The sequence below is a fragment of the Myiozetetes cayanensis genome, unplaced genomic scaffold, assembly GCF_022539395.1.
Source record: "Myiozetetes cayanensis isolate MyiCay16 unplaced genomic scaffold, myiCay2020 scf1, whole genome shotgun sequence".
NCBI lineage: Eukaryota > Metazoa > Chordata > Aves > Passeriformes > Tyrannidae > Myiozetetes > Myiozetetes cayanensis.
The window spans coordinates 30,386,585-30,405,632 of record NW_026086604.1 but is presented as its reverse complement, the minus strand read 5'-3'; the positions used below and the strand labels follow the sequence as shown (position 1 = coordinate 30,405,632).

General features: G+C 37.6%; 1 protein-coding gene across 3 annotated transcripts in view; it reads right to left on the bottom strand.

Moving 5' to 3' along the window:
• The window catches only part of JPH1 (junctophilin 1), an 83,387-nt gene that overhangs the window by 25,647 nt on the left and 38,692 nt on the right, over positions 1-19,048 (bottom strand). For all 3 annotated transcript variants that reach the window (XM_050328465.1, XM_050328617.1, XM_050328548.1), the window contains exon 3: positions 3,770-3,888. In XM_050328465.1, coding sequence (XP_050184422.1) covers positions 3,770-3,888 — 119 coding nt within the window. The remainder of the gene's footprint in view (positions 1-3,769; positions 3,889-19,048) is intronic.

Below are 19,048 nucleotides of genomic sequence, written 5' to 3'. Positions count from 1 at the left end.
TAAGCAAAAACAAATCTCAAACTGTCCCTGGATGACTCCCTTGAATGAGGCTATGACTCAGGTTTCATTTGTTTCTGTCCTGCTATGCTCTCTTTTGACACATCTACAAGTTTTGTGATGCCTGGAGGAAACAAACAGGTCAGAGCTGGGATTTCTCAAAATTCATTTTATTTGTTGATAAAAAGGCCTGTAAAATATGGCCTCTGTAAAAACGGCAACATTTGTTAAACGTATACAAAATGTATAGTCTTGTGGGTAGGGCTCTGAAAAGATATGAATCCTCATCAGTATTAATCACTCGACCAAATATCTGGTACAGCAACAGTAGAAGCAGGGTCTTGCCTGAGACTATGGTGAACAAACTCAGGGAAAACAGCTCTCTGCAACCTTGTAACTCCTTATACCCTGGCTCTGACCTTTTCAGTCATACTTGGCTTTCCTCATATGCAAATACTAAGGCAATCAATCACTGCGAAACCTGAATCTCAAGATTTCTACGGTACCTAATTACTGACATTATTATTCTTATCTGCTGGATGCTACTTTACTTCCTACTGCTTTGTTCTCCTTTTAATCTCCTTTTAACTACATTACAAAGCCAGAACATCTTGGCAGCTTCTGATGAATATCTTAATGAACATAAAAGTGAAATGTGAGAGAACGTAACTGGAAAGTAGGAACTGCCATGGTACAATGACTGATGAATATCCACTGTAATTACAATTTGTGTGTAATTCTAGGCTATATGGCCCAGGAGGTTGCTTTTTAAGAACCTAAATTTAAGAGCTTTATCAATGGACTTAGGTCACAAGTAATTCAGAGATCCCTCATTAAGACAGAAAAAAAATAATTCACAGTTGTTTACAGAGAGGTATTTGCATTCGACTTTTTTTGTCTCATTGTTTGAAGAGGCTTATTGATATACTACATACATTTACTGCCGACAGCATGCTTGCAGTACTAAGCAGTTAAATAAATAAGAAAAAAATTAACTTTCTCATAACTTATTTTCAGGACTATTTAGTACCACAGAAAGCTTTCACTTAACTATAGTTTGAGAGACTGACACACAAAACTTATCATTACCTTTTAGTAGCATTTACAGAGACCTATAAAGATACTGTAAAAATATAAAGCTCAAGAATCAACAGAGGAAAACGAAGAAGCTGCTATTAGGAAGCAATAACAGTTACCTTGTTTTCATTCAAACACATGAAAATATTATTCAAAGAGCAGCTATTTACTGTTGTTTGTGTGAGTGAATGTAAATAATGAAAAATTCTAAAAATCTAATGATAACACTGTCCAGTAAGTCTTGGCATGACACTTGGGAAATCTGTAAACAAACATGTGGACAAGTAAGTCTCAGGGTTAACTGGTATCACACAGAAAAAATGTATCTGAAAAAGGCATCATGCACACTGAGTCTGGAAAACATCTCAGACATGATAGTATTTGAAATTATCACAATGATGTGTGAACCTGGTGGTTTGCTGCAGCTTATTTGGGATAACTGAAATTTAGTTAACATCTTGGCCTCTTGCAAGATACTAAGCAATGGGAGTAGGAATTTTTTTCAAACGTATACAAACCTGATGTAGTTGGCCATCTTGAAAATAATTAGGAAATTCAAAATTTAGACTCCAAAAGAGGTATTTATCTCTTGATAGGTAGAGAGATGTTTCCATATAAACTGAGAGATGTTTCCATATAAAGAACAGAGTAAGTGAACTTTCAGAAATGCTTTGTTACATCATTGCACACATATCAGCTGCATTTGGAGAGGTGATACAAATGCTTCTCTTTTGTAATTGGAATAAAAGTTTCAAATGAAAGGAAAATAAGATCCCACACGTTCTCTCTCCAAATCTCAGCCAATTTGTCAGCAATTCTACTTCATTTCCTGTGGCAGGAAGTAAAAAAAGACATCTGAGAAATTCTTGATCTGGGCAATTTCTTGGTGTCAAATTTCACACCATCAGATATTTGCATTTTCACTTGAGTGCTCCAGCCGTTTCTTTATTTCAAGGGTTTGGCAGCTTTCAAATACTTTCTTTCCAAATGCTTCAATTCTTTGCATGGCTATGCTTATGACTTCTTAACTTATGACTGGCAAGATGACCTGCTGCTATAAATTGGAATTTCTTCAGCTGATGAAAGAATGAAATAATGAAAAAAGAAAAAAGACTTGATTATCATAGAAGTATGGGCCGCTAATACAAGTCCATAGGAGAGGTAGAATTGAGGTAATTTCCAACAGTGAATGGTACATATTTATACTGTTTGAAAGCTAGTGAAGTCTTACTACTGGAAATAGTTCTGTTGAACTTTGCCTTCTGGACTGCCATGTTCAAGAAAGATGAATTTACATCAGGATGTGTACAAAGAAAGTTTGCAAGACTGGAAGGGGAATGGAGGTTCTAATCACATGGCCAAACCTTAACTTATGCAATAAATGAATAAAGAAAGAGTGCCCCAACCCTCCCAACCCCAAAATACAACCAAGTAGTTAGGAATAAAGAAAAAAGCGAGTATTCTTTAAACTTCCTGACAGTAAAGATTTAGTAATAAGTTATATACATGGTCATTTGAAATAAAAATTGAAAGGAATAGGTGACCTCATCGCTCTCTTCAACTACCTGAAGGGAAGTTATAGCCAGGTGGGGGTTGGTCTCTTCTCCCAGGCAACCAACAACAGGACAAGGGGACATGGGCTCAAGCTCTGCCAGGGGAAGTTTAGGTTAGATGTTAGGAAGAAATTCTTTACAGAGAGGGTGATCAGGCATTGGAATGGCCTGCCCAGAGAGGTGGTGGATTCACCATCCCTGGAAGTTTTTAAAAAGAGATTGGACATGGCCCTTAGTGCCATGATATAGTAATTAGAGTTGGATCAGGGGTTGGACTTGATGATCTTGGAGGTCTTTTCCAACCCAATCTATTCTATGATTCTATGATTCTATGATTTTTAGAAAATGTTGAAGAATGTTGTTGTGCTTTTATTTTATGGGTCATGAAATTAGCCTGCATTCACTACATGGGCACATTTAAGAATAAACAGGCTATGTCTGAAACAAGGATACGCAGAAGATGACAGTAAGTGAAAATGAATCTCAGAGCTATAACCTATATTAGCATACAAGTGCTGGCAGGTCCTTGAAAAGTAATAACAAGATATGACTCAATCAATTTGACAGGTGAAAGAAAGGGCAGACATGAAAAGACATTAAATTGGCAAATGGAGTTCCATTTTATCAATTCAATCTTAAGCTAAAGAGCAGCACTCAAAAATATTAGCCTCATGGAAAGGGAGCAGAAAAATAAAGCAAAACCAGCTTTGCTTCTTTTGATAGCAACTTTTCACCAAAATTCAGACCTTAGCTCACCCAGATTGTTGAGGATTCCACTGGACAGTAAAAAAGCTAAGGATCTTTCCACTAATAAAAGCATTTTAAAATTAACCAAAATTTCTGTTGATTTATGTTCTCTGAAGTCTATCTTTGACACTGTCCTGAGTAAACTATTAATTTGAGGCAAAGTTATACACTTGGTACTTTTCAACACACAACTGTTTAATACAAAGCTATAGTTAGCAAATGATTAAAAACTGAAAGCAAAATCTCCTTTAGCAATGTACACTGCTCATGACTGCGACGACTATTATTTCCATTTAAATGACAACATTCAAAAAGAAATCAACACTTTAACTTAACAAAAAATCTTTTCACTGCAACAAAACAATTAGCCACAAAAACCCCCAGTCTACAGTTACCTGGTTGGTAGAAATTTGGTGAAAGTTCTCTGGCAACTGCTCTTGCAATATCACATTCCTGTCGAGCAGCCTGAGCAGCCTGATCCGCAGCATCAGCTTTAGCTCTTGCATGTGCGGTTCTGTACAAAGTAGAAAACAGTTTTTATGCAGAGGAGTCTTTTATCCATTCTATCAAGAATGTGAGAGCAAAGGACCTCAGCTATCATACACTATCCTGTATAGTGAGCTCTTATGCCCACCTGTAACTGTGAACCAGTGAAGTATTTCAGAATCAAACCACTGTTCCTCTCAGCTCTTCAGTCCTGCTCATCCTTGAATCACGCTTACTTGCAGGTACACAATCTACAGCCCAAGCTCATAATTAAAATTACAAAAAAAAAAAAATAGTATCTGACAGAAATCTGGGGTTAGGATTTAATTCCATGTTACCAGAATGTGCACACAGGTGTACAGGAGGTCAGACTGGGACACCACACTGACTCCTGAACAGGTTTTTGTGAGACTAGGATGCATGGTGTTCAACTGCTAATACTTTTACAACATTTCAAAGTTAATGCTCAATGCTGGGTGCCACGTAAAAAACTTTTGAAGGGCAAAATTCAGGTATGTTGGCCCCAAAATATGGGAAATCACATCACAATCAGATCATGTTGCAAAGGAATAGCACGGAAAATGTGTCTGACACTTCAACAGGCATTTGTATAAGCAACAGTTTATTAACAGTTTTAAATTCTTGTAACTCACTGAATTTCAAAACCAAAAATAATATGAAAAGGTAACTTTTCAGAAGTCAAGACAACAGTTTGGAATACTCTGGTAAAGCGATCTGCCCTTTGCTTCCTCTTTTTTTCCTTTCGCTATTTCTTCCAAGTCTCAAGAACAGCTTGTGCAAAGCCCTCTGATTCCAGACTTTGCAAACTGATAGTTGTGTTACTGCAGGTTTGCATCTATGTTTGCCCCATCTTCTCTCACCACTTCATTTTCCAAACAGTCATCTGTTTAAAAATTCCTGATGGCAGTGATCTCTCTGTGCCTCTACAGCATTAGCACATAGCCTACAGCTATGAAATGGTTCGTTAAAACAGAGGGGAAGCTAAACATGGCAAACCAGCAGAATTTTTTGAGACTCTAGAGATATTAATAACCTTTCTGAACAAGATACATTAAATTTCATGATCTCCTCCCTTTTCTTGTAACATTCTAGTAGAAAACTGACACTGAAGTAAGAAAAAAATTGAGTTAAGAGAACAACAGTAGCACCAACTTTTATCCTGTGTGCCTGGTGATAATAACAAACAGCAACCAAATAAATTAAAACTTTCAACAACTTCATCATAAAAAGTCAGTTTTATTTTCAAGGAATAAAGAAGAGTTCTATGTGTTTTAGACAAAGCAAGAATTAAAAGTTAGCATTAGCCACAATGAGCATCAAGAGATTAATAGAACGGCAGACTTTGCATTTCTAAAAGGATGTTTAATCCCTTAGGGTACTAGTATAAACACAGTCATAAAAAAACCACATAGACAGTTTCATCTGTGGTGCCTGGAGAAGATTTATTTAAGTTACATCCTCCCTAAAATGTGTGCGGGGATAAATGTTGAATGTTATTTCAAAGCTTATCTTGTCATAATTTACTGGATAAATACCAGCTTATGCTGCCTTCTTGCAGGTCCCTCTAGGTCTGTGAGAAAAAAAGATAATGAGCAAATAAGCTGTAACACCTTCAATTTGTACTTAGGATGGGGGAAAGAAACTGTTAATAAAAACAAACACACCGTATAATCCCATATGTGTTCTGTGCAGTTCATGAATGGGTGTATGGTATGTGCTTGCTTAGTAACAGCTATCAAACCCGTTCTTTCTCTATAATCATTATTTTCAATTAGATGAGCTATTCTTAGCTCCTGCATAATTATGTCTATGTAGCATAAACTTAATGAAGCAATCCTAGCACTGGGACATTGTTTTGTGAGACAATAATGTAGTCTGCACATAGATAAACTAGACAGTGGTCATCTTTTTGTGATGAAAGAACAACCAGACTACTCCCATATAAAAATAGTCTAACACTATTGCTACTGCTACAACAGACATTTTAAAACCTAATATACTGAATGACCAGCACCAGGAAAACATACTGCCAGGATAATACATTTATTTACTGATGCCTGTGAATTTTCTACATTATTATATCCAAGAAGCAAATCACACATCCTGTTCAAATATACAGTATGAATTAGTAAAGGAATTAAAGATGACATGAGTAAAAAGCTCGTGTAACTTTGTTTCATGAAGCTGGGCAAAGCAAGTCACAACAGGATGAAGCCAAGGGAACAGAAGGTAAACGAGCACAGCTTTCCTTGGCTGCCTTATCTCACACCTCTTTTTTTCAACTTGCACTTCCTGCTATTCTGCCCCTTTTGTCCTCACAGTCAGGAGTTCCAGCAGACCAGAACAGGAGCGACTGTTCAGAAGTGAACACTGCCAAGGCATGTCCCAGCGACACACTGGAGCAGTCTCAGTGCTGTGCTGAGGGATGACGCAGCAAGAGGAACTAACCAGGCACAGGAGGGTAAGGCACAAGAACAGTGTTTATGCTCCTGAACAGGCCTTCAACCAGCCAAACAGGAGTGTGTGCACACGGCAGTGATGAGACGCTTTCCCAACAGCCTCTTCAACAAGCATCACTGATGACAAATGGCAAAAGTGAAAAGGAGAAAGCAGCAGAGATGATCCTTCTCCACAGAACAGCAGCAATGTGCTTCACCCGTGAATGCAGGCTCTTCATTATTTGCATTGCTTGCTAGTTATCACCTTGGCATTTGGATGCTTTACTGGCTAACTTCAGCAACGTGTACTTTTATCATCTCAATTTGCAAATGTATCTTCAGACATTTCTTCTCATTTCTTGCAAACTTACTTTTAACTGTCAGATTTAAATAACTTTTCTGTTGCTGTTTAATTCCCTGAGTCTTTTTATTCTGACTTCCACACTTGATTTGTCTGTATGTTTTTCAAATTACTTGCTTACAACTACTGCTGCTTGACACTACATTTTGTTTGTACTTGTTTTATTTTGCCTTGCATTGACCATCACACTATCAGACTGTTATTATCAGACACTATGGAGAAATATATTAGTTTTGAACTACACTGTTTATAAACGAGAACTATCAAAGCAGAAATAGAATCCATTTGCTCCATTTATGCTTCACACAGTTTGGGAAAGCATTCTTTACCTTTCATTTCTGGAGCAATTTTGTCACTGTAAAGTCTTGAAGTTTTGTTTGTTATCAGCAATTGTTCGTGGAAATTTAAGTCCATGATATATCATGTCAAAATGACCTATATTTGAATGAACACTTTCTACTTTTTTCCCCAGAGAACTCTACATCTTTTGCCATGACAAGAGACCTTTAAGAGAACTGTAGAAAGCAAAACTCAAAAAAAGCGTCTCCTTTTCTCTCCCCCAGCCAAGAAAAAGACTGCAATAGGCTTTTCATTTTGTTCCACACACTTTCCAGGAAGGATCGATCTGAAGTTTCAGCAGCAAAACAGAAATTATGCAGGAAAGTGGGTAGCAACGCAGACTGCAAAGCAGTACAAGAAAACAAGTGACGTGCTTTGCAATGCTGCATTCAGGTTCCAATCCACAGCAAAGGACCTTTAACGACTTTTTAATTTAGGTGAATGGGCCTTTAATGATTTTTTATTTTATGTGCACAGGTCAGTTCTTGGTAAAAATTCATTCTCAGTAACTGTAATAGTGAATACACACTACTAACTTTTGAATTACCATGTGTTTTTCCACTTGAAAGTGTCATCCTACCATTGATATTCCACATGATGTCTCAAGCACATGTTTGAAAGATTTCAAATAAACCAATATAAAAATTAAAGTATTTACCAAAACCAACTCATGTTTACAGGGACAACCTATCTCTTCAATAATGAGACCACAGTGGTGGGAAGTTCAATCAAGGCAGGGGCTACATTAAGCATTACATGTGTCAGCAATCAAACTGTACTTACATTAAAGAGGAACCTGTACTTACAGCTCATGCAGAGTCTTGGTACCAGGTGGCAGGATGTGGAGTTCCTATATTTACCAGTCTCTGTTGTCAGCGAGCGAGGGCTGGAGGACCAATGGCTGAGTAACTTTGGTATTGTGAGAAACTGTATTCAGACTCATATCAGGGTCTGATTCTGAAAGAAGCTTAAGCTTTCTAGACTGTGGGACAACTGGTCTCTATTGAGACCTTTGTTTTCTGCGCTTGGTTTGGTAGGTAAACATGGACACATCCTCTTAATTACACACAAAATTTACAAGCACAGAGCCGGAGGCTCCTTACAAGCAGTCTCCCCTTTCAGCAATGCTATGATCAGATTTCTAACTACTTATATATGAAAAATGACTCAAAGAAGGAGTACTGAGGGCTGAAGAGCTTAAGCAGTATTATCTCCCATTCTGCAGCAACAATGCTTATATATAATGCCATGTGCCTGGAATGCATTATGTAATGTTTATCTAAATTTAAAACCCATTTAGAACTGTCCATTACCCTCCAGATTATTTTGCATTTCCATGGTATCCTTCAATGCACTTGTAATGATGCCTCATTCAGAGTCAACTAAAAATGTAAGCAACATATGTTTATTCTGTTTCATGTTTCAGAATCTATTAAACACAGTAATTCCAGCATAAAGCTTTCCAGGAGCTTGTTTCCTATTCCTCAAAATTATAAAAATAATTTTGCTTCCTATTTACCCAATATATGAAACCAAATTATGCTCCTATCAAATTATCCTAAACCATTAATATTTACAATGTTACTTATTAACAGATTTCTACATTGTAAAGCAAAAAAAAAAAAATCAAAAATCAGTAAAGGCTAACCCTACATGAAGTTCTCAGAGATATATTTTATTAATGATATCTATCAGGTTCGTCTGTTTACGTTAACTATTGTGAGTTACTATCCATTAACATCCTTTTTGATACTGGAATTCTCTAAAATCAATCCCATCTTCCTAAATTCTAAAATGCAGTGATTTTTCCAGAAAGCAGAGAACACTATGTTGGGGGTTTTCTTACAGGTATGAAACTTGCTAACATTTTCACATTTGTTTCTATCTGTCAGATGCTCAATTTTGCAAAACCGAGTTCTGGTAAAATTAGTACAGAGATCCATAGTATTTCCAGGAAAATAGGAGCTGAGAGGAAGAGGAAAACTTTAAGCAAAGTTCTTTGGTAGTTTAATTTTCTCCTTGCCCCCATTTTATTTCCATTTTCTTCTGATAATATACATTGCTAATGAATGCTCAGTAATTATTTAGGTTCTCTGCACTTTTTAACACTGCAAGTAAGAGAGTGGCATTTATCAAGTGTGCTAATCATCCTCCTCAGCTTATTTCAGTGATAATACTGGGTGCAAAACAATATGTTGCTTCGGTAGGAATAAAAATACATAAATGCATAACTATATAGAGCTACCTAGGAACTCTTGGCTTCATCACTCTCAGCAACTCACTGCTGTAATATAGCTCAGAAGTGAGGGTAGATTGCTGAATACCAGCATGAAATGGGAGTCTCTGAGAGAAACAGAGAGAGGAAAAAGACAGACTTACAGATAATGCAATACAAGAACTTCATGTCAGAGAGAAACCTGAAGTCCTCCTCAACTACAGACTGAAGTAACAAAATGAGATATATGTCCTCAACTAAGGAGTCTGAACTCAATTTTAAGTGCTTTACTTCATCAATCTCCTTTGTGCTTTGCTAAATTTTAATCTCAATCAGCCGCTCCTTCTTCATGAACTGACTTCATGAAGGAACTGGACTACCTTGGTACTACCAGTGAAGTCTGATGTAGTGAAGCATAAGCAGATCTATTACGCAAACACTGCTGGCACATCAATCCGTATCATCTTGCCTAATGGATTTTGCTTCTGAAAACTCCTCCTTCACAGCCTAAATCCATTTCTCATATTTTTCAGTCCTAACTCATATTACAAGAACTGAAAAAATGCTAACCTTCAGTTAATGACTCCTGAAAAACTGAGGAAACTCCGTACAACTGGCAAACAGTCAACCTGTTTTCAGTACTTGAAAAAATAACCTGGGGATAATGACTGGTAAGCTATATATTAGTCTTAGGCATAAATGACTGCATAAATAAACTGGGTCTACATCCATAAAGATTTACAGGCTAGCAGTATATTGTGCCAGGCATCCCGCTTCAACAAAGTATTGTGCCAAACACTTCATACACATGTAAAGATTATGGGTCCTATACCTTATCTAGTTTGCCTTGATTTAACATACTTGGACTATTTTCAAGGCTTCTGATTTTGCACCCTATGGCAATGTAATTAAACAACAGCATAAATTACATGGAATTAATAAAGTACATCAAAATGGATTAAAAGCTAACTTTCTAATACATTTCAAAGCTTAATGCAGAAGACATCAAAGAAAAGGGTTGATATGTGCATTTTACATTAGGAGTTAGTTTTTGGTGGTTTAGTATTTTACTTTTAGAATGTCTCAGTACAAGCTAAAACATACTATGGTAGAGTTGGCAGATTACACAACTTCTGAATTCTTAAAAGCGCCCAAGGACAATTTACTGTAACCTTAAGTTACTGTAATCTACAGTTTACTGTAACATTAAGTTCAATAATAACAACTCCAAACCCCGTTGTGTTTAAGTGTGCCAAAATAGAACACTGGGAACACAAAAAACCAGGCAAATATGGGAGATGGGCATGGAAAATAACACAGAAGGAGTATGACATCATGCTGGTTAAACTCACATACTGATGCAAAAGGAAGGGTTAATTTGGTCCTAACACATGTAGAGATGAAAATCAAGTATAACCTAAGGAATTTGTTCTTGCTGTACTACATAATCCAGCATCCATAAAACCATTAATGGAACAATGCCCAGCTCATCTACATCTCAAGAAGGAAAGAGAAATGTCAGCACCACAGAATAATTCAGGTTCTTAAAAGACAAGATTTTTGACTTAAACTTCTTGAGTCTCTTATCTACTCATTATTGAAGAAACACTGAGAAGCCACTTACCACTCTGTACATATGGGTATCTGACAGTGGAAGATGGGGAAGACATAATGGGGAAAAGTATTTCAGATAAAGATTTAGCTGGTCCAACAATTAGAAGCTGAATTTGGGCACAGTCAACCTTAAAATGTTATAGGTGTAATCTACGGAGAAAAAAATGGACATTTTTAAGCCTTTGCAATTATACTAGGCACTGTAATAAATGTCTCCTTTAATCCGTTTTCTGAGAAAAGAATGACATAGTCCTTTGTTTACAGGAAGTGAGATTAGCTGATTTAGGGGCTGTTTACATTAGGTATTTTAGACATCTGACATAAGGGTTCTGATCTCATTGGAGACACCCACTACTCCATTAAAAATAAGTAACTTGAACTATTTGCAGTTTGGACCTCTGAACTGTGTGGATGTTACACTGCTGCAGCAGTCGGCATGAATGTTCCCTGCTGCACCTACAAATGTAGGAAACCTCTTAACAGTAAACATCAATCTATGTGTTTGTTGAGGAATCAGCTGCCTTCTTAAGTCAAGACTCAGAACCTGTTTGCATTCTTCTTTAGACCTCTCTGGTCCATATCAATAAAACCAGAACAGCTCAACAACTCAGGAGTGCCAAGGTACTAATTTCTGTCCTACTAGACACATATACACAGCAGTTCAGAAAGATTTTAGGTGAAGGACAGCACACTCAGAAGAAGGTATTTCTGAAAATCCACTTTTAGCAATTGAGAGATCAGTTCAATCTCCCTAGCCTAGTCTGTCTTCCAGGCCCTCACACCTGTTCATCTCTTTGGAAAAAGGGTCACATGCAGATGTCTGAATTGACAGTGGTTTTAAATTGCTGTTAAGCATCACTAGAGAAGTTGCTTTACATGGTACTCTCCACAACCTTAGGTGTTCCACTAGCCTAGCACTATTTATGTGCATGCCAGATATTCTGCCCCTGAATAAAGGATGTGGCTCTTCACACGATGTATTCAGTTTTAACCACCATTCTGTCAGCAGTCTGAATGAATGAGTTTTGCTTTCATATTGATTGTACTTGACCGTAGCACTGGCACAGAAATAGAATCATTTAGGCTGGAAAAGACCCTTGAGATCATCAACTTGAACCATTAATCCAGTACTTCCAAGTCCACCACTAAACCACATCCCTGAGCACCACATCTACAAGTCTTTTAAAACCCACCAGGAATAGTGACTCAACCGTTTCCCTGGGCAGCCTGTTCTGATGCTTGGCAACCTTTTAGGTGAGGAAATTTTTCTAATATCCAGTCTAAACCTCCCCTTTCACAACTTGAGGTTATTTCCTCTTGTCTTAGTGCTTGTTAGGTGTTAGAAAAGATTGACATCCACTTTGCTGTATCTTAAAGATGGCATGGTCTTCAAATTCAGTAAGATGAGCAGCATCACTTCAAGCAGAATGCAAGTGTTCCTGTGGGAAAATTTACACTTTGGACAAAATACACTTCTATATACTATGCTCTTAGGGCTCATTTTTGCCCATGGTTATTCACTGACTCTTTTTTCTTGTCTCTTAAATGTCAAGTACATCTAGACAAAAGTGTAAATCTAAATGGATATTTGTCCACCTTACTTTACAGGACAGACTATATTCTATCTTATTTTATCACCAAGTCAACTTAGTGAGCAATATTTTCTTCCAGTTCCCTGGCCCCATAATATTAATTCCTGCAGACAGGAGGGGTTTCTTTTTGAAAGGGGTAAAGGAATAGATGCAAACAATTTGTTGTTTCCCATCACTAAAGCCAATTATATTGTTTCACTGAAGACATCTTCTGAATCTAGCTGGAAGCCCAAAAATGTAGATGTACACTTGAGCTTCAGCTGCTCCTGATGACATAGTGAAGTGAAAAAAAAAAAACAAACAAAAAGGAGATAAATAAGTTTCTCTTCCCTTCATCATAAAATTCAAGCTTCGTGGAAAAACAACTCCATGTAATAAGGATTCTGCACAGAGAAGGCAATCCTGTTCAAGGAAATGGGAATACATGGACCACTGTGATCATTTGCTCAGATAATTTCTAATGTATGTTTAGTGCATTGCTCTTCCCCCAGAACAAATTTTTTAAAAAAACTGTTCTCCAACTGGGACAAATGAAATAAAATGGTAGGTATGATGACTGCTATCATCAACATCAATATCTGGCAACTACTCTATGCTCTAAGCATAAAAAAGTAACAACAAATCATCATCCTAGGGATACAGCTAGATGAAAAATAAGAACAGCTTACAGGAAGAGACTAGGATTTTTTTCTTTTTCTTTTTTTTTTTTTTTTTTTGCATAAAAATGGACTGTTTTTTCCATTCAAAACATTATCTTAATATTTTTCAGTGTTCTGATTTTTACCACTTTCAATTACTTCAAAACAATAAAAAAATAATCAGAAAATATGAAATCAGATGTCATTATTTAGATTTTTTTTTTTTTTACAATAGTTGTACTTAGAAAACTTTTGGAAGCTCCATTAATCAGTAAACTTATTCAGGAAAATTATGTTAAATGTCATCCATGACAATGCCTATTTCTTATCTCTCCCCTATACAGAGTTGATGTGGGTGTTTTTATGAATTACTTTCATTTTCAAGGAAAAGGAAGTCCACAGTGTTAGAGATACTTTAGCAAAGAATACCAATGGTTTTCTAGAGTAAAATGCATAATCTAAACCCAGTATCTGATTTCTTTTCACATAACAATATATGTAACTTGCAACACACTTGTTGCATGAAAATTACATTACCGAAAATTACAGGAAAAACCTGACAAAATATTTAAAATTCTGTGGGTTTTACTGGCTTCAAAAAGTGTAAGGTAAACTCCACATTCATAGATAGTTCAAGGTGCATGCTTCGTGCTTTTCCTAAGTGACTTTGGCAGTCTGTAACTTACTATATTGTAGTTCCAGTACCTGAATCCAAAGACTTCAATACTGTGCTTGATGGAGGAAAATATACTAAGAAAAAGGTCCCAACTACTCGCTTAGTGGCTTGGTGCTTATTTGGCTTTCTCTTATTACAAAAGCTGTAAACCATTTATTTCTGACATTTTCTCAAAATATAGAAAGAGTATGGAATTGAAATCTTCAAAACAACGGGAACAGAAAGGATACACTGATCATGGAATAAAGTTTAAGCATAAAATGGCTTTGTGCATTGCACAAAACTATCTAGGAAATAATAAAAATGAAAACACTATCTAGAACATAATGACAAACAAAATAATTCTTTATGACATATAATAGTGCCAATTATGCATTTGTAATTAAAAGAAAGAATGTAATTAACCTATTTGAATGACAAACATATTGATGTGCATTCAAATAATCTGTATCAATGTTATGGGGATTTTTTAACTGTCCTTAAAATCTAGTGGGGAAAAAATACTGTATTGTATGCATGCAGTATTTTCAGCCTTTTAAAGGCATTAACGATGTGTGTTTAAATTTACTTTTTGTGTCCCTAGCAATCTTAGAGCCAAGACTAAATTTGGCTTATCTTTCTTTACATGGTTCGTTACTGTTCCCTGATTAGGTGCCAGATGTCTAGAAAAATAGTACCAATTGAAAAACGTCTAGCAAACCATTCTGGTATAAGTTCTTCCATTTTCAGTTTTTTAAAGATAACTGCTATAAAAATTCACAGAAATACCTGAATAACAGAAAACACTGATACCTTATAACTGAACAGTTTAATTAACAAAGGGCATAAGCTCTCCACAAAAGACAAGTGCTCAAGCGTAGGGCTGGTTGTATCTGATTGGATTTTTCTCCAGGCTGGCAGACATGAATCAAGCTGTTCATTTTATACATTAAACATCAAGAGACTGAACAGGTTCAACAAGCAAAGGAAAGACTTTGATGATCCTTCCATCTGTAAACATGTAATTCCTCTTAACTGAAGAGCACTGCAGATTGAAAATAACATCAGATCATTTCAGACATAGGGCAGCTGACAGCTATTTCACAGGTTTTGCTATCTCCAGCATGAAGGAAGTGCAAAACCTGGGTTTATGACAAATGCAGCTAACAGCTTCAAAATAATCTTCTCTCATATACATAACCCCCTCCAATAAACATCTATGTATATATCCACCCTCTGTAGCTATCTAGAAGGCTGCCAGTAACACAGACTTTGAATAAACAACCAGCATGTCCTACCATCACCAGAAAAACTGAAAACCCAGGAATGTTGCTCTCTGCTGGTTCCCATAGGGCTGATGATCTTGCCTAGATGCCCAGAAGGCTTTTGTGGCATCCAGACACTGCTGAGAGTTCACAGCAGCCTATTTGTTCCTGCTTAGAGCGGTCCTTGACTGCTTTGTTCTGCTGAAGTCATGCAGATCTGCATGGTAAGGTTGAGGATTCACTGTTGTATTACATATTTGGCACTAACCATTCATGAGGGCAACAACTTTCTGCAGACTCATGAAGTCTACTGTTTTGAGACCCTCTGAACAGAGCTGGTCATGGTCTGTTTGCTCCTTTTTTTTTCTCCTTACTACAGGCCTTGTCTGAAGCCCTGACATTCTCTCCCAGTCTCCTCTAAAAACCAAACGCTCTCTTTTCTGAGTCACTAATAGCAGAATTTAAGCATAAATACTACTGCATGCTATGAAGGAGGCAGCAAGCCCCAAAAAATCAGTTCTAATGTCTCCTTGTCCTCCCTTCACACAAACACGGATTTATCAGACTTATTCAACATCTACCTAAAGATTGATGGGTTTTACTGACACTTGTGACTGTGACACTGGAGCAGCTGGTAAGACAAGAATCTCCTATTAGGCAATACCATGTGCTCCCCCTCCCACCAAAAAGCTCTTCCTACTAAAGCCCAGTCTTGAGATCTGTGCTTGAGATCAGGATTGGCAATCAACCCCTGAGCCTCAAAAATTAGTCTCCTAGTAAAACATTATAAATGAGTTACCTTTCTAAACCGCAGGTATCTGAGCTTTTATGAGAATCAGAGAAAGGCCACATGTTGCTCCTGTTTGCATAACAAGACTACCACAGCTTGCCAGAAGCACCGGATCTGCTCTGCCTGCACTGAATAATGGTGCTGCACACATATGGCAGTGTTTTCCAGAAGTGCTGGGCATTACTAAATACACACCCATCTAAGTTCTGCACTCTTCATGTCTTCAATAAATTAACACTACAGGGGTAACTGCTGCTACTACAGTAATTCATATCGCTGCCAGCCAGTGGTAACTGCGAGGGTCTGAACACCAGAGAGTGACAGTACCATATTTTCACCCGCTATTTTTCTTGAGGACATTAAAAGAGCCTCACCATGTCAAGGCCATGCATCTTGGCAGGGAAAGGGCTGATAAATCCTGGGACAGCCAGTGTCCTGGAATAACCCTGTGGGCTCGATGAATTATCTTAAATCACAGAATCATAGAGTGGTTCGGATTGGAAAAGATCTTAAAGATCATTTAGTTCCATTCCCTCTGCCATGGGCAGGGACACTTCCACTAGTCCAGTTTGCTCAAAGCCCCATCCAATCTGGCCCTTAATACTTCTAGGGAGGGAACATCCATAACTTCTCTGGGCCACCTGTTACTGCATCTGATCACCCTGACAGTAAGGAATTTCTTCCTAATACCCTAATCTAAATCTACTTTAAAAATACCCTACCTAAATCTTCAGTTTGAACCCCCTCATCTTCCCACTACACTCCTTGATAAGGAGTCTCTTTCCATCTTTCCTGTACATCCCTTTTAGGCACTGGAAGGTCGCTAGAGGGTCTCCCTGGACCCTTCTCTTCCCTGGGCTAAAATATCCTAAAAACCCACTTATTTTGCCAGGCTGTATACCAAGATAAGAAGGTCCTTCAAAGAGTCCATACAGATCCACCTTCACCTGAACACATATCTTATTTTACGAATCCCACTGGGAAATACAAAGGTCATCAACCAGGAAGGCTTCAGTCATGCTGAAGCCTGCATTGCTGGGGGCTTAAGGAGGAATGGAGGACATACCTGAAGAGCCACTGGAAGGACAGGGAAAGTAAACACATGCTTTCTTGAAGAATTTGATAATTCAAGATGATCACTGCAAGATTAACTCATCTAACACGATTAGCAAAATAATAACAGTAATGTAAATCTCTCCCTCAACAAATGACTCCCAGAATTTCAGCTAGATCTACTGATGAAGCGTATATCTAGTGAACATGGAATGTGAGCTCCCATTATGTTTAGTTGATATTATTTAAGAAAATGTGAGGGTCTGTTCCATATAGGAGTCTTGCTACTCCCTCAGGAGCATGCTTTGGCAGCAAGTGGATGCATATGGAATATGATTTCTCACTGGAAAGTAGAAGTCATTTGGTAACAAGTAGAGACTTACTCTGCAATTGTATTAAACAAATAATGTTTCTTTCTCTGTGAGACTGACCTACAGTTAAAGCCCTGCTGAGATAAAGGAAACTTTTGCCACAAAGTACAGTGCTGGAAACACTTGCTGAAGTACTGCAATGGGTTAGTTTGCAAGAAATTATGTGGAGATCCTTCATCATATGTCGAAATTTACTTTTAGCTTTTTTTTTTTCTAACTCTTGTGAAATTGAGTCCAGCTATAAAGTCTTGCAATTTACTTTTTCTTGAATGGCTGACCTGTATAGTAGCAAAGTACTGTTTTGAGTATTCAAATACTGAGAAAACAGGATACAAAATGACCTCTTTTAGAAGGATCAATATGGAAACTACATTTCAACCTGATGATCAAGCTGGAATTGCACAGAACGGGTAGACATACAAAGAAAGCTTTTAGGAATTCTTAGGTCTAGGATTTTCATGTACTTTAATCAGAGCTTCACTGTGCAGAAATTCAACCTCTCTATAAGTTCATTAAAAGAGTGATCACTGGGGAGAAAAATTATACCCTTCACTCATGTTTAATGGGTTTGAATAACAATTCAAATGGCAGTGCTGTTCAAGTCCATTATATCTGGACAGAAAGCATACAGGTCACAACACGAATCACTGTGACACAGTTCTCTCTCACCACCTGGCTGATTGGGTAAAAAAATAAGTGGGTTCCTTGTTTTAATACACCATACATTTTACAGAGTGAGAACATCATGGAAAAGTTCCAGGTGCAGTACCCCTTACTGATAATTTTAGGTATATAATACATTATCTCTGTAAAAATGACAGAAACAATGTATCAGTCTTATACTTTAAACACAGTATGATAAAATCAAATATTACCAGCTTACAAGTGAGACAGTATGGGGAGAACTTTGGACTTTTTAAGGACAGGAAAGAAATTGCCTTATCTACCTTGAGGAAATACACAGTTCCCAGTGTCAAGAAAGCAGGACCCTCATCTGAAGATCTTACATGAAACAACAAGGTCAATTTTGTTTGAAAAAGACTTCACAGAGAAAAAAAGTCTTTGGAGAAGGTAAAGAAATAAAAGCTGTCTCTGGCATGGAAAATAGAAACTGAATCGACTGGTCAAGAAAAACTGTATTTAAGGACCCAGCCATCTGAGGTCCTAACAATTAGTCTTGAGGGAACAGGGCAAGATAAGAGTCTGAGAGATCATATTTTCTAGTGTTGGTTAAAAACAGTTATCTGCTTTCTTGTTAAATCTACGAGGTAGTCTCAGAAACAGTAATCGTGTCAAAGAAAAAGGAAGGCTGACTCCACAGCAGCATCCCAGAAACATCTGTCATAAGACTCTGTCTGCAATGCTGGGACAATTCTTTCAGCAGTCGTATAGTCTTGTGTTAGAGTGCAAATGTGTTGCTCCCCTACTGTCCAGAGTAAGAGGTCCCAGTTCTTTTGGTGAGTATACACTACCAAATCTCCATGCTGAGGAACTATGAGCTCCAAAAGGTCCCCCTTCTTCCAGAGCACCTGAAGCTACACCGTTACACCATGAATGGTCAGGATATCCACTGTGCCCATATCTTCTGCAAAGCTACTGGACTAACAGTGGGCCCTTTTGTTTCACCAAAATTGACCTTTTTGTTGTCATGAGAATAAGGTGTCATCCCACTGTATATGAACAGATGATTCCTTGCCAGCCAAGGCATAGCAGTCAGCCAAACAGCTGTGGAAAGATGAGGTACAGGTTCCTCACAGGCCTTGAGGTCTTTCACCTTAGGCGTGCTTTTACTTGACAGAATTCCTCTGTACAACTCATACCACTTTGGAGGCTCAA